General features: G+C 54.5%; 1 protein-coding gene across 1 annotated transcript in view; it reads right to left on the bottom strand.

Annotated features, from left to right (window-relative positions):
* LOC126912236 (putative U5 small nuclear ribonucleoprotein 200 kDa helicase) overlaps positions 1-12,711 on the bottom strand; it is a 32,164-nt gene continuing 19,453 nt past the window's right edge. The window contains exons 19-23 of the mRNA XM_050703389.1: positions 12,174-12,350; positions 3,675-3,809; positions 2,526-2,633; positions 953-1,045; positions 1-184 (exon numbers count right to left, since the gene is read on the bottom strand). Of these exons, the coding sequence (XP_050559346.1) occupies positions 38-184; positions 953-1,045; positions 2,526-2,633; positions 3,675-3,809; positions 12,174-12,350 (660 nt within the window). The 3' untranslated portion in view covers positions 1-37. The remainder of the gene's footprint in view (positions 185-952; positions 1,046-2,525; positions 2,634-3,674; positions 3,810-12,173; positions 12,351-12,711) is intronic.

Below are 12,711 nucleotides of genomic sequence, written 5' to 3'. Positions count from 1 at the left end.
AAAAATATGCAATAATGTATTTAACACTAGGTACAGCCTACTCCGAGTCGCTGGAGTCGGAGGCGGCCTCAGCCACGTCGGCGGTGAATTTGTACTCCTGGTCGGCGCCCAGGTACGCGTCCGACATGAAGTACAGCGTGTACGTGTGGCGGCCCGGGGCACCGCATACGAAGTCTAGCCGGACCTGGGGGGAGGGGGGATTGGTGTTATTACATCAGTTAAATATAAAATAATATGAAACCATATTTATATTAGAACTCTCGTGAGACATGCTAAATTCATTTATATGTTATCGGCTTACTCACGTAACAGTTTGACGAGGAACTCGACTAGTTTCAAGCCATGCTAAAGGCCCGAAACGCCAGTAGCAGCGACAGTCGCCGCGTCGTGTGTCGCGGAATGCTGCTCATGAATATAAGTCGCTAGCATGGCTTGAAACTAGTCGAGTTCCTCGTCAAACAGTACGTGAGTAAACCGATAACATAATAATTAATTTAGTATGTCTCACGAAAGTTACAATAAAATTATAGTTGCAAGTGTGAAATAATATCAAACTAATAAAATTTTATTATAAAAGACTGCGCTGTTGGCGCGGTGGCTTGGCAACTGCAGCGCAACGTATAGCGGGTTAGATTTGACCCGCAAAAGTGCCTAATTTAGGATTAATTGAAATAAATGCTTTGAATTTGATTCCCGCACGGAGCAACTCTTTGTATGATCCACAAAAGGTTGCCCCACGTTAGGATTTTCTCCTGTATCGTGTGTGCGTTTACAAACATACAAGTTCACATACACATCACACCCAGACCCGAAACAATTGGTGGATCTCACAAGAAGAGTTCTGTGCGGGAATCGAACCCATTACCCATTGCACGGCAGCAGGTTGCCCAACTACCATGCCAACCGTACAGTCAGTCACCGTCGAGTAAGTGAATGTAGTACAGTAATTTACCTTGGCACTGCGAGCCAGCGACACCCTCTTGATGGAAAGCAACGTGTTAGTCTTCGGGTCTCCGATCACCACCCACCAACCTTCCTCGCGTTTCTGGAAAAGAAAACAACATTTTTCATATACACTAATAAGTAGCGAGAGGTAAGGGGGACAAAATGAGAAGGTAGAGAGAGAGGGAAGGGGATAGCAAGGGGGAGAAATAAATAAAAACGTAGTGCTAAATCGAATTATCAACACTATTATAAATAAAATTGGTGTGTCTGTTTGTAATATTGAAATAACCCGTTTTTTATCATGTACATGCATAATTATGAATATGAATAGGTATACATATCAACGTTTAAAAGGAAATAGGGTATAAGCGAAATTTTGGTCAAAAACGAGTTTATTATGCTATCCTACGTAAAATTTTCCGCTCTTTCGAATGCGCTTACTCTCATGGCTCTACGATGATATTTTTGGCGTTTATACCCTAGCAAAAAAAAAACATTTTCCTAGTATTCTTTCGACGACCGACGAGTTTAAACGGCTCTCCTGAACATTTCATCTTTTGTCGCTTATAGCCTACTAGCTACTTCCGCGCGGTTTCACCCGTTTGGTTGGCTCCTATTGGACATGGCGTGATGTTTTATAGCCTATAGCCTTCCTCGATAAATGCACTATCCAACACACAAAGAATTATTCAACTCGGACCAGTAGTTCCGGAGATTAGCGCATTCAAACAAACAAACAAACTCTTCAGCTTTATAATATTAGTATAGATAAGTAGCAAGAGGTAAGGGGGACGAAGTGAGGAGGTAGAGAGGGGGAAGGGGGATAGCAAGAGAGAGAAATAAAGAGAGTAGTGCTAATGAAGGACTTTGAAATCGAATAGGCTAGTTTCCTACTAGTCAAATTCATTACTTTTTTCGAAACGTCAAAAACGATATTTTCCTCTTACATACTACAGTTCCTACTAATGAGAGTAACATGGCTGTTTATTATTGAGCATTCAATTAATATATGATTATAAATGGTTTTTAATACGATAAAAACGATGTCTATGGGATTTAACGCCAGTGAATGCTTACCAAAAATTTATATACGACCTTTAAATTTTTTTAAGTACGTTATTCATAGGGTGTATTAACTAACAATGGCTGTTTTCTTAGATGTAAATCCAAGCTAACTTTAAAACTAACGTTGGTAGAAAGTTTTGATGATTCAACCTTTTTCATTCGCAAATTGTAAGAACTTTTCCCATAGATCATTTTTTTATAACTTCGAAAACAAAATTTAATTTGGTTAGGTTATTATATGCGCATAAATAATGCATGCTGTGCTTTTCTTTAAGTGATGAGGCGCTTAGACGTAAGTTATTAATGTACAAATTATAATGTAATAGCGTACTTATTGTTGAAAAGCCTAAATTAAATAAATAAATAAAAAAGTTATGAATTTTTATGTAAAAAAAAGTTTTTCTGCTCTCCTGAAAAGTCGGGTTTTGGTTTATACGACCTTTCTACCCAAAGGTATCGATAATGTATATTTTTGTAGTTATAATTTGACAGAAGGTAGCGGGTTCGAGACCGACCTGTGGGAAGAAGGGCGCGATGACGGGTCCGACGATGTCGTCCTCCCTTTCTAACGACACCTCCACCACGATGGGCTTGCCGGCGCGAAGGTGGCGCTCGTTCAGCACCTGCAGGTTACAAAATATAATATTTTCATTAAAATATTAGCAAACATTTTAAGTAAGAATAAAAGAAAGATAGAAAGATAAACAGTTTATTTGCACCTATAAAAAACATTAAATTAATATGTGTGTAATATCATAAAAAAGTGTAGAAGAGCCAAGCTTCGGCACTGCTGGGCCGGCTCGACCGGAGTGATACCACGGCCTTACAGAAAACCGACGTGAAACAACGCTTGCGTTGTGTTTCGTTGTGTGAGTGAGGTTACCGGAGACCCAATTCCCCCCTTCCCAATCTTCCCCATCACCATTCCCGAACAACAACCCTTAAATTCCTAACTCCCAAAAAGCCGGTAACGCACTTGTAATGCCTCTGGTGTTTCAAGTATCCATGGGCGGCGGCGATTGCTTACCATCAGGTGATCCGTCTGCTCGATTACCGGCATGTTTCATAAAACGCGCGACACACGACGCCGTCTCTTCGTGTGACCTAATTATTAATTATTAAGCACAACTAAGTGTAATATTGTTTGTAATGTATGTATAGTATTTATACATTTTAATGTATTAGTTTATAGTATTTTGTATGGGCCTATGAAGCCTGAAATAAATGAATAAATAAATAAAAAATAAATAAATAAAATAAAAAAAAGTGTGGGCTCGCCATGCTTCGCCGCTACTGGCACGGGAGTGGTACCACGACCTCAGAGACAACCGACGTGTTGTGTTTTGTTGTGTGTGTGAGATTACCGGAGGCCCAATTACCCCATTTTTTTGATGGGATATCCCCCAACAACCTAATTTCTAACCCCCAAAAGGCCGGCAACGCACTTGTAACGCCACTGATGGTGTTTCAAGTGTAGGGCGGTGGCGATTGCTTACCATCAGGTGAGCAATCGCCGCCGCCAGTGGTGTCTATATGATGGTGTACACTGACCTCGTACGTGAGCTCCACGTTGTAATATCAGTAGCTATCATATCTACCACCGCTACTCTTACCGTGGGTGTATAATACCCGGACCAGTCCAGCATTTGACTGAATCCACTGACCTCGTACGTGAGTTCCACGTTGGGGTATCTGTTACAGAAGCGCGCGACGTCCGCCATCTCCGCCGGCTGCAGCTGCAGCAGCTTGGCGCGGGCGCTGTCCTCCAGTTCCATCACGTCGAACACCGTCTCCACGCCCTGCGGGGGAAGGGGGAGAGGGGTTTAGAGGGATTTACATATTTTTATCATTGCTTAACCTTTCGTCTGCGGGTATATGAGACAACAATAAAATACACATTGTGTACTGATCAGTGCTTCAGCATAAAAGAATAGGTTAAGAAATCCAATCAAAATAAAATTACAAAGGAACAATACAAATTACGGTAAAAGATGTATAACGTATGAGGGAGCACAATTATATAATAAATAGGGATGATGAATGGGACGTCAAAAACTTATGACTTGAAACTTACTTAACTATTTGACGAGGAACTCGACTAATTTCAAGCCATGCTGCAGCATTCAAAGGCGACGATGCGGCGACGGTCGCTGCTACTCTACCACTCTAGCATGGCTTGAAACTAGTCGAGTTCCTCGTCAAACAGTTACATGAAGAAGCCGATAACATAATAATCAATTTACTATATCTCACGAAAGTTAACAATAAACAGGACATACCTTCTCGGAGCAGCGCTGCACCAGCTCAGCAGTGAAGTGGGGCAGCTGCCTGAGGTAGGAGTCCTTGGCCCACATGGCCTGGGTCACCATCTGCGCCAGCTCCATGGCGGCCACGGCCGGCGACAGTTACAATAAACAGGACATACCTTCTCGGAGCAGCGCTGCACCAGCTCAGCAGTGAAGTGGGGCAGCTGCCTGAGGTAGGAGTCCTTGGCCCACATGGCCTGGGTCACCATCTGCGCCAGCTCCATGGCGGCCACGGCCGGCGACAGTTACAATAAACAGGACATACCTTCTCGGAGCAGCGCTGCACCAGCTCAGCAGTGAAGTGGGGCAGCTGCCTGAGGTAGGAGTCCTTGGCCCACATGGCCTGGGTCACCATCTGCGCCAGCTCCATGGCGGCCACGGCCGGCGACAGTTACAATAAACAGGACATACCTTCTCGGAGCAGCGCTGCACCAGCTCAGCAGTGAAGTGGGGCAGCTGCCTGAGGTAGGAGTCCTTGGCCCACATGGCCTGGGTCACCATCTGCGCCAGCTCCATGGCGGCCACGGCCGGCGACAGTTACAATAAACAGGACATACCTTCTCGGAGCAGCGCTGCACCAGCTCAGCAGTGAAGTGGGGCAGCTGCCTGAGGTAGGAGTCCTTGGCCCACATGGCCTGGGTCACCATCTGCGCCAGCTCCATGGCGGCCACGGCCGGCGACAGTTACAATAAACAGGACATACCTTCTCGGAGCAGCGCTGCACCAGCTCAGCAGTGAAGTGGGGCAGCTGCCTGAGGTAGGAGTCCTTGGCCCACATGGCCTGGGTCACCATCTGCGCCAGCTCCATGGCGGCCACGGCCGGCGACAGTTACAATAAACAGGACATACCTTCTCGGAGCAGCGCTGCACCAGCTCAGCAGTGAAGTGGGGCAGCTGCCTGAGGTAGGAGTCCTTGGCCCACATGGCCTGGGTCACCATCTGCGCCAGCTCCATGGCGGCCACGGCCGGCGACAGTTACAATAAACAGGACATACCTTCTCGGAGCAGCGCTGCACCAGCTCAGCAGTGAAGTGGGGCAGCTGCCTGAGGTAGGAGTCCTTGGCCCACATGGCCTGGGTCACCATCTGCGCCAGCTCCATGGCGGCCACGGCCGGCGACAGTTACAATAAACAGGACATACCTTCTCGGAGCAGCGCTGCACCAGCTCAGCAGTGAAGTGGGGCAGCTGCCTGAGGTAGGAGTCCTTGGCCCACATGGCCTGGGTCACCATCTGCGCCAGCTCCATGGCGGCCACGGCCGGCGACAGTTACAATAAACAGGACATACCTTCTCGGAGCAGCGCTGCACCAGCTCAGCAGTGAAGTGGGGCAGCTGCCTGAGGTAGGAGTCCTTGGCCCACATGGCCTGGGTCACCATCTGCGCCAGCTCCATGGCGGCCACGGCCGGCGACAGTTACAATAAACAGGACATACCTTCTCGGAGCAGCGCTGCACCAGCTCAGCAGTGAAGTGGGGCAGCTGCCTGAGGTAGGAGTCCTTGGCCCACATGGCCTGGGTCACCATCTGCGCCAGCTCCATGGCGGCCACGGCCGGCGACAGTTACAATAAACAGGACATACCTTCTCGGAGCAGCGCTGCACCAGCTCAGCAGTGAAGTGGGGCAGCTGCCTGAGGTAGGAGTCCTTGGCCCACATGGCCTGGGTCACCATCTGCGCCAGCTCCATGGCGGCCACGGCCGGCGACAGTTACAATAAACAGGACATACCTTCTCGGAGCAGCGCTGCACCAGCTCAGCAGTGAAGTGGGGCAGCTGCCTGAGGTAGGAGTCCTTGGCCCACATGGCCTGGGTCACCATCTGCGCCAGCTCCATGGCGGCCACGGCCGGCGACAGTTACAATAAACAGGACATACCTTCTCGGAGCAGCGCTGCACCAGCTCAGCAGTGAAGTGGGGCAGCTGCCTGAGGTAGGAGTCCTTGGCCCACATGGCCTGGGTCACCATCTGCGCCAGCTCCATGGCGGCCACGGCCGGCGACAGTTACAATAAACAGGACATACCTTCTCGGAGCAGCGCTGCACCAGCTCAGCAGTGAAGTGGGGCAGCTGCCTGAGGTAGGAGTCCTTGGCCCACATGGCCTGGGTCACCATCTGCGCCAGCTCCATGGCGGCCACGGCCGGCGACAGTTACAATAAACAGGACATACCTTCTCGGAGCAGCGCTGCACCAGCTCAGCAGTGAAGTGGGGCAGCTGCCTGAGGTAGGAGTCCTTGGCCCACATGGCCTGGGTCACCATCTGCGCCAGCTCCATGGCGGCCACGGCCGGCGACAGTTACAATAAACAGGACATACCTTCTCGGAGCAGCGCTGCACCAGCTCAGCAGTGAAGTGGGGCAGCTGCCTGAGGTAGGAGTCCTTGGCCCACATGGCCTGGGTCACCATCTGCGCCAGCTCCATGGCGGCCACGGCCGGCGACAGTTACAATAAACAGGACATACCTTCTCGGAGCAGCGCTGCACCAGCTCAGCAGTGAAGTGGGGCAGCTGCCTGAGGTAGGAGTCCTTGGCCCACATGGCCTGGGTCACCATCTGCGCCAGCTCCATGGCGGCCACGGCCGGCGACAGTTACAATAAACAGGACATACCTTCTCGGAGCAGCGCTGCACCAGCTCAGCAGTGAAGTGGGGCAGCTGCCTGAGGTAGGAGTCCTTGGCCCACATGGCCTGGGTCACCATCTGCGCCAGCTCCATGGCGGCCACGGCCGGCGACAGTTACAATAAACAGGACATACCTTCTCGGAGCAGCGCTGCACCAGCTCAGCAGTGAAGTGGGGCAGCTGCCTGAGGTAGGAGTCCTTGGCCCACATGGCCTGGGTCACCATCTGCGCCAGCTCCATGGCGGCCACGGCCGGCGACAGTTACAATAAACAGGACATACCTTCTCGGAGCAGCGCTGCACCAGCTCAGCAGTGAAGTGGGGCAGCTGCCTGAGGTAGGAGTCCTTGGCCCACATGGCCTGGGTCACCATCTGCGCCAGCTCCATGGCGGCCACGGCCGGCGACAGTTACAATAAACAGGACATACCTTCTCGGAGCAGCGCTGCACCAGCTCAGCAGTGAAGTGGGGCAGCTGCCTGAGGTAGGAGTCCTTGGCCCACATGGCCTGGGTCACCATCTGCGCCAGCTCCATGGCGGCCACGGCCGGCGACAGTTACAATAAACAGGACATACCTTCTCGGAGCAGCGCTGCACCAGCTCAGCAGTGAAGTGGGGCAGCTGCCTGAGGTAGGAGTCCTTGGCCCACATGGCCTGGGTCACCATCTGCGCCAGCTCCATGGCGGCCACGGCCGGCGACAGTTACAATAAACAGGACATACCTTCTCGGAGCAGCGCTGCACCAGCTCAGCAGTGAAGTGGGGCAGCTGCCTGAGGTAGGAGTCCTTGGCCCACATGGCCTGGGTCACCATCTGCGCCAGCTCCATGGCGGCCACGGCCGGCGACAGTTACAATAAACAGGACATACCTTCTCGGAGCAGCGCTGCACCAGCTCAGCAGTGAAGTGGGGCAGCTGCCTGAGGTAGGAGTCCTTGGCCCACATGGCCTGGGTCACCATCTGCGCCAGCTCCATGGCGGCCACGGCCGGCGACAGTTACAATAAACAGGACATACCTTCTCGGAGCAGCGCTGCACCAGCTCAGCAGTGAAGTGGGGCAGCTGCCTGAGGTAGGAGTCCTTGGCCCACATGGCCTGGGTCACCATCTGCGCCAGCTCCATGGCGGCCACGGCCGGCGACAGTTACAATAAACAGGACATACCTTCTCGGAGCAGCGCTGCACCAGCTCAGCAGTGAAGTGGGGCAGCTGCCTGAGGTAGGAGTCCTTGGCCCACATGGCCTGGGTCACCATCTGCGCCAGCTCCATGGCGGCCACGGCCGGCGACAGTTACAATAAACAGGACATACCTTCTCGGAGCAGCGCTGCACCAGCTCAGCAGTGAAGTGGGGCAGCTGCCTGAGGTAGGAGTCCTTGGCCCACATGGCCTGGGTCACCATCTGCGCCAGCTCCATGGCGGCCACGGCCGGCGACAGTTACAATAAACAGGACATACCTTCTCGGAGCAGCGCTGCACCAGCTCAGCAGTGAAGTGGGGCAGCTGCCTGAGGTAGGAGTCCTTGGCCCACATGGCCTGGGTCACCATCTGCGCCAGCTCCATGGCGGCCACGGCCGGCGACAGTTACAATAAACAGGACATACCTTCTCGGAGCAGCGCTGCACCAGCTCAGCAGTGAAGTGGGGCAGCTGCCTGAGGTAGGAGTCCTTGGCCCACATGGCCTGGGTCACCATCTGCGCCAGCTCCATGGCGGCCACGGCCGGCGACAGTTACAATAAACAGGACATACCTTCTCGGAGCAGCGCTGCACCAGCTCAGCAGTGAAGTGGGGCAGCTGCCTGAGGTAGGAGTCCTTGGCCCACATGGCCTGGGTCACCATCTGCGCCAGCTCCATGGCGGCCACGGCCGGCGACAGTTACAATAAACAGGACATACCTTCTCGGAGCAGCGCTGCACCAGCTCAGCAGTGAAGTGGGGCAGCTGCCTGAGGTAGGAGTCCTTGGCCCACATGGCCTGGGTCACCATCTGCGCCAGCTCCATGGCGGCCACGGCCGGCGACAGTTACAATAAACAGGACATACCTTCTCGGAGCAGCGCTGCACCAGCTCAGCAGTGAAGTGGGGCAGCTGCCTGAGGTAGGAGTCCTTGGCCCACATGGCCTGGGTCACCATCTGCGCCAGCTCCATGGCGGCCACGGCCGGCGACAGTTACAATAAACAGGACATACCTTCTCGGAGCAGCGCTGCACCAGCTCAGCAGTGAAGTGGGGCAGCTGCCTGAGGTAGGAGTCCTTGGCCCACATGGCCTGGGTCACCATCTGCGCCAGCTCCATGGCGGCCACGGCCGGCGACAGTTACAATAAACAGGACATACCTTCTCGGAGCAGCGCTGCACCAGCTCAGCAGTGAAGTGGGGCAGCTGCCTGAGGTAGGAGTCCTTGGCCCACATGGCCTGGGTCACCATCTGCGCCAGCTCCATGGCGGCCACGGCCGGCGACAGTTACAATAAACAGGACATACCTTCTCGGAGCAGCGCTGCACCAGCTCAGCAGTGAAGTGGGGCAGCTGCCTGAGGTAGGAGTCCTTGGCCCACATGGCCTGGGTCACCATCTGCGCCAGCTCCATGGCGGCCACGGCCGGCGACAGTTACAATAAACAGGACATACCTTCTCGGAGCAGCGCTGCACCAGCTCAGCAGTGAAGTGGGGCAGCTGCCTGAGGTAGGAGTCCTTGGCCCACATGGCCTGGGTCACCATCTGCGCCAGCTCCATGGCGGCCACGGCCGGCGACAGTTACAATAAACAGGACATACCTTCTCGGAGCAGCGCTGCACCAGCTCAGCAGTGAAGTGGGGCAGCTGCCTGAGGTAGGAGTCCTTGGCCCACATGGCCTGGGTCACCATCTGCGCCAGCTCCATGGCGGCCACGGCCGGCGACAGTTACAATAAACAGGACATACCTTCTCGGAGCAGCGCTGCACCAGCTCAGCAGTGAAGTGGGGCAGCTGCCTGAGGTAGGAGTCCTTGGCCCACATGGCCTGGGTCACCATCTGCGCCAGCTCCATGGCGGCCACGGCCGGCGACAGTTACAATAAACAGGACATACCTTCTCGGAGCAGCGCTGCACCAGCTCAGCAGTGAAGTGGGGCAGCTGCCTGAGGTAGGAGTCCTTGGCCCACATGGCCTGGGTCACCATCTGCGCCAGCTCCATGGCGGCCACGGCCGGCGACAGTTACAATAAACAGGACATACCTTCTCGGAGCAGCGCTGCACCAGCTCAGCAGTGAAGTGGGGCAGCTGCCTGAGGTAGGAGTCCTTGGCCCACATGGCCTGGGTCACCATCTGCGCCAGCTCCATGGCGGCCACGGCCGGCGACAGTTACAATAAACAGGACATACCTTCTCGGAGCAGCGCTGCACCAGCTCAGCAGTGAAGTGGGGCAGCTGCCTGAGGTAGGAGTCCTTGGCCCACATGGCCTGGGTCACCATCTGCGCCAGCTCCATGGCGGCCACGGCCGGCGACAGTTACAATAAACAGGACATACCTTCTCGGAGCAGCGCTGCACCAGCTCAGCAGTGAAGTGGGGCAGCTGCCTGAGGTAGGAGTCCTTGGCCCACATGGCCTGGGTCACCATCTGCGCCAGCTCCATGGCGGCCACGGCCGGCGACAGTTACAATAAACAGGACATACCTTCTCGGAGCAGCGCTGCACCAGCTCAGCAGTGAAGTGGGGCAGCTGCCTGAGGTAGGAGTCCTTGGCCCACATGGCCTGGGTCACCATCTGCGCCAGCTCCATGGCGGCCACGGCCGGCGACAGTTACAATAAACAGGACATACCTTCTCGGAGCAGCGCTGCACCAGCTCAGCAGTGAAGTGGGGCAGCTGCCTGAGGTAGGAGTCCTTGGCCCACATGGCCTGGGTCACCATCTGCGCCAGCTCCATGGCGGCCACGGCCGGCGACAGTTACAATAAACAGGACATACCTTCTCGGAGCAGCGCTGCACCAGCTCAGCAGTGAAGTGGGGCAGCTGCCTGAGGTAGGAGTCCTTGGCCCACATGGCCTGGGTCACCATCTGCGCCAGCTCCATGGCGGCCACGGCCGGCGACAGTTACAATAAACAGGACATACCTTCTCGGAGCAGCGCTGCACCAGCTCAGCAGTGAAGTGGGGCAGCTGCCTGAGGTAGGAGTCCTTGGCCCACATGGCCTGGGTCACCATCTGCGCCAGCTCCATGGCGGCCACGGCCGGCGACAGTTACAATAAACAGGACATACCTTCTCGGAGCAGCGCTGCACCAGCTCAGCAGTGAAGTGGGGCAGCTGCCTGAGGTAGGAGTCCTTGGCCCACATGGCCTGGGTCACCATCTGCGCCAGCTCCATGGCGGCCACGGCCGGCGACAGTTACAATAAACAGGACATACCTTCTCGGAGCAGCGCTGCACCAGCTCAGCAGTGAAGTGGGGCAGCTGCCTGAGGTAGGAGTCCTTGGCCCACATGGCCTGGGTCACCATCTGCGCCAGCTCCATGGCGGCCACGGCCGGCGACAGTTACAATAAACAGGACATACCTTCTCGGAGCAGCGCTGCACCAGCTCAGCAGTGAAGTGGGGCAGCTGCCTGAGGTAGGAGTCCTTGGCCCACATGGCCTGGGTCACCATCTGCGCCAGCTCCATGGCGGCCACGGCCGGCGACAGTTACAATAAACAGGACATACCTTCTCGGAGCAGCGCTGCACCAGCTCAGCAGTGAAGTGGGGCAGCTGCCTGAGGTAGGAGTCCTTGGCCCACATGGCCTGGGTCACCATCTGCGCCAGCTCCATGGCGGCCACGGCCGGCGACAGTTACAATAAACAGGACATACCTTCTCGGAGCAGCGCTGCACCAGCTCAGCAGTGAAGTGGGGCAGCTGCCTGAGGTAGGAGTCCTTGGCCCACATGGCCTGGGTCACCATCTGCGCCAGCTCCATGGCGGCCACGGCCGGCGACAGTTACAATAAACAGGACATACCTTCTCGGAGCAGCGCTGCACCAGCTCAGCAGTGAAGTGGGGCAGCTGCCTGAGGTAGGAGTCCTTGGCCCACATGGCCTGGGTCACCATCTGCGCCAGCTCCATGGCGGCCACGGCCGGCGACAGTTACAATAAACAGGACATACCTTCTCGGAGCAGCGCTGCACCAGCTCAGCAGTGAAGTGGGGCAGCTGCCTGAGGTAGGAGTCCTTGGCCCACATGGCCTGGGTCACCATCTGCGCCAGCTCCATGGCGGCCACGGCCGGCGACAGTTACAATAAACAGGACATACCTTCTCGGAGCAGCGCTGCACCAGCTCAGCAGTGAAGTGGGGCAGCTGCCTGAGGTAGGAGTCCTTGGCCCACATGGCCTGGGTCACCATCTGCGCCAGCTCCATGGCGGCCACGGCCGGCGACAGCCACCCACTGCTCGACACCACGTCCACGCACGCCTGGATCAGCCGGATCGCCTGTGGGCCACAATTTCAATATAAGTTTTTAAACTGACATGGTCACTAACATTATTATTAGAACTTATGACGGGATTTTCAGTTAATCCGTGATCATGGCGCTTGCAACAGTGCCGAAATATTGGAAACTCACCAAAGTGAATAAACATGGTAAATATCCCGTCATAAGTTCAAAATTTCAATCTTAGTAATATTATAATGATGTTGTTTTTTTTTTATGGTATAAGGTGGTAAACGAGCAGAGGGATACCGTCAATACACTAGTAACTCCTCTGGTGTTTTGTGTGTCCATGGCCGCCGATTGCTTACCATCAAGTGATCTGGCTGTTTGTGGATCACAAAAGAATTGTTACGTGAGAGA

Source organism: Spodoptera frugiperda, chromosome 24 (assembly GCF_023101765.2).
Source record: "Spodoptera frugiperda isolate SF20-4 chromosome 24, AGI-APGP_CSIRO_Sfru_2.0, whole genome shotgun sequence".
Taxonomy (NCBI): Eukaryota; Metazoa; Arthropoda; class Insecta; order Lepidoptera; family Noctuidae; genus Spodoptera; species Spodoptera frugiperda.
Note: the sequence above shows the minus strand (reverse complement) of the source record. Positions and strands in the feature narration are given on the sequence as shown.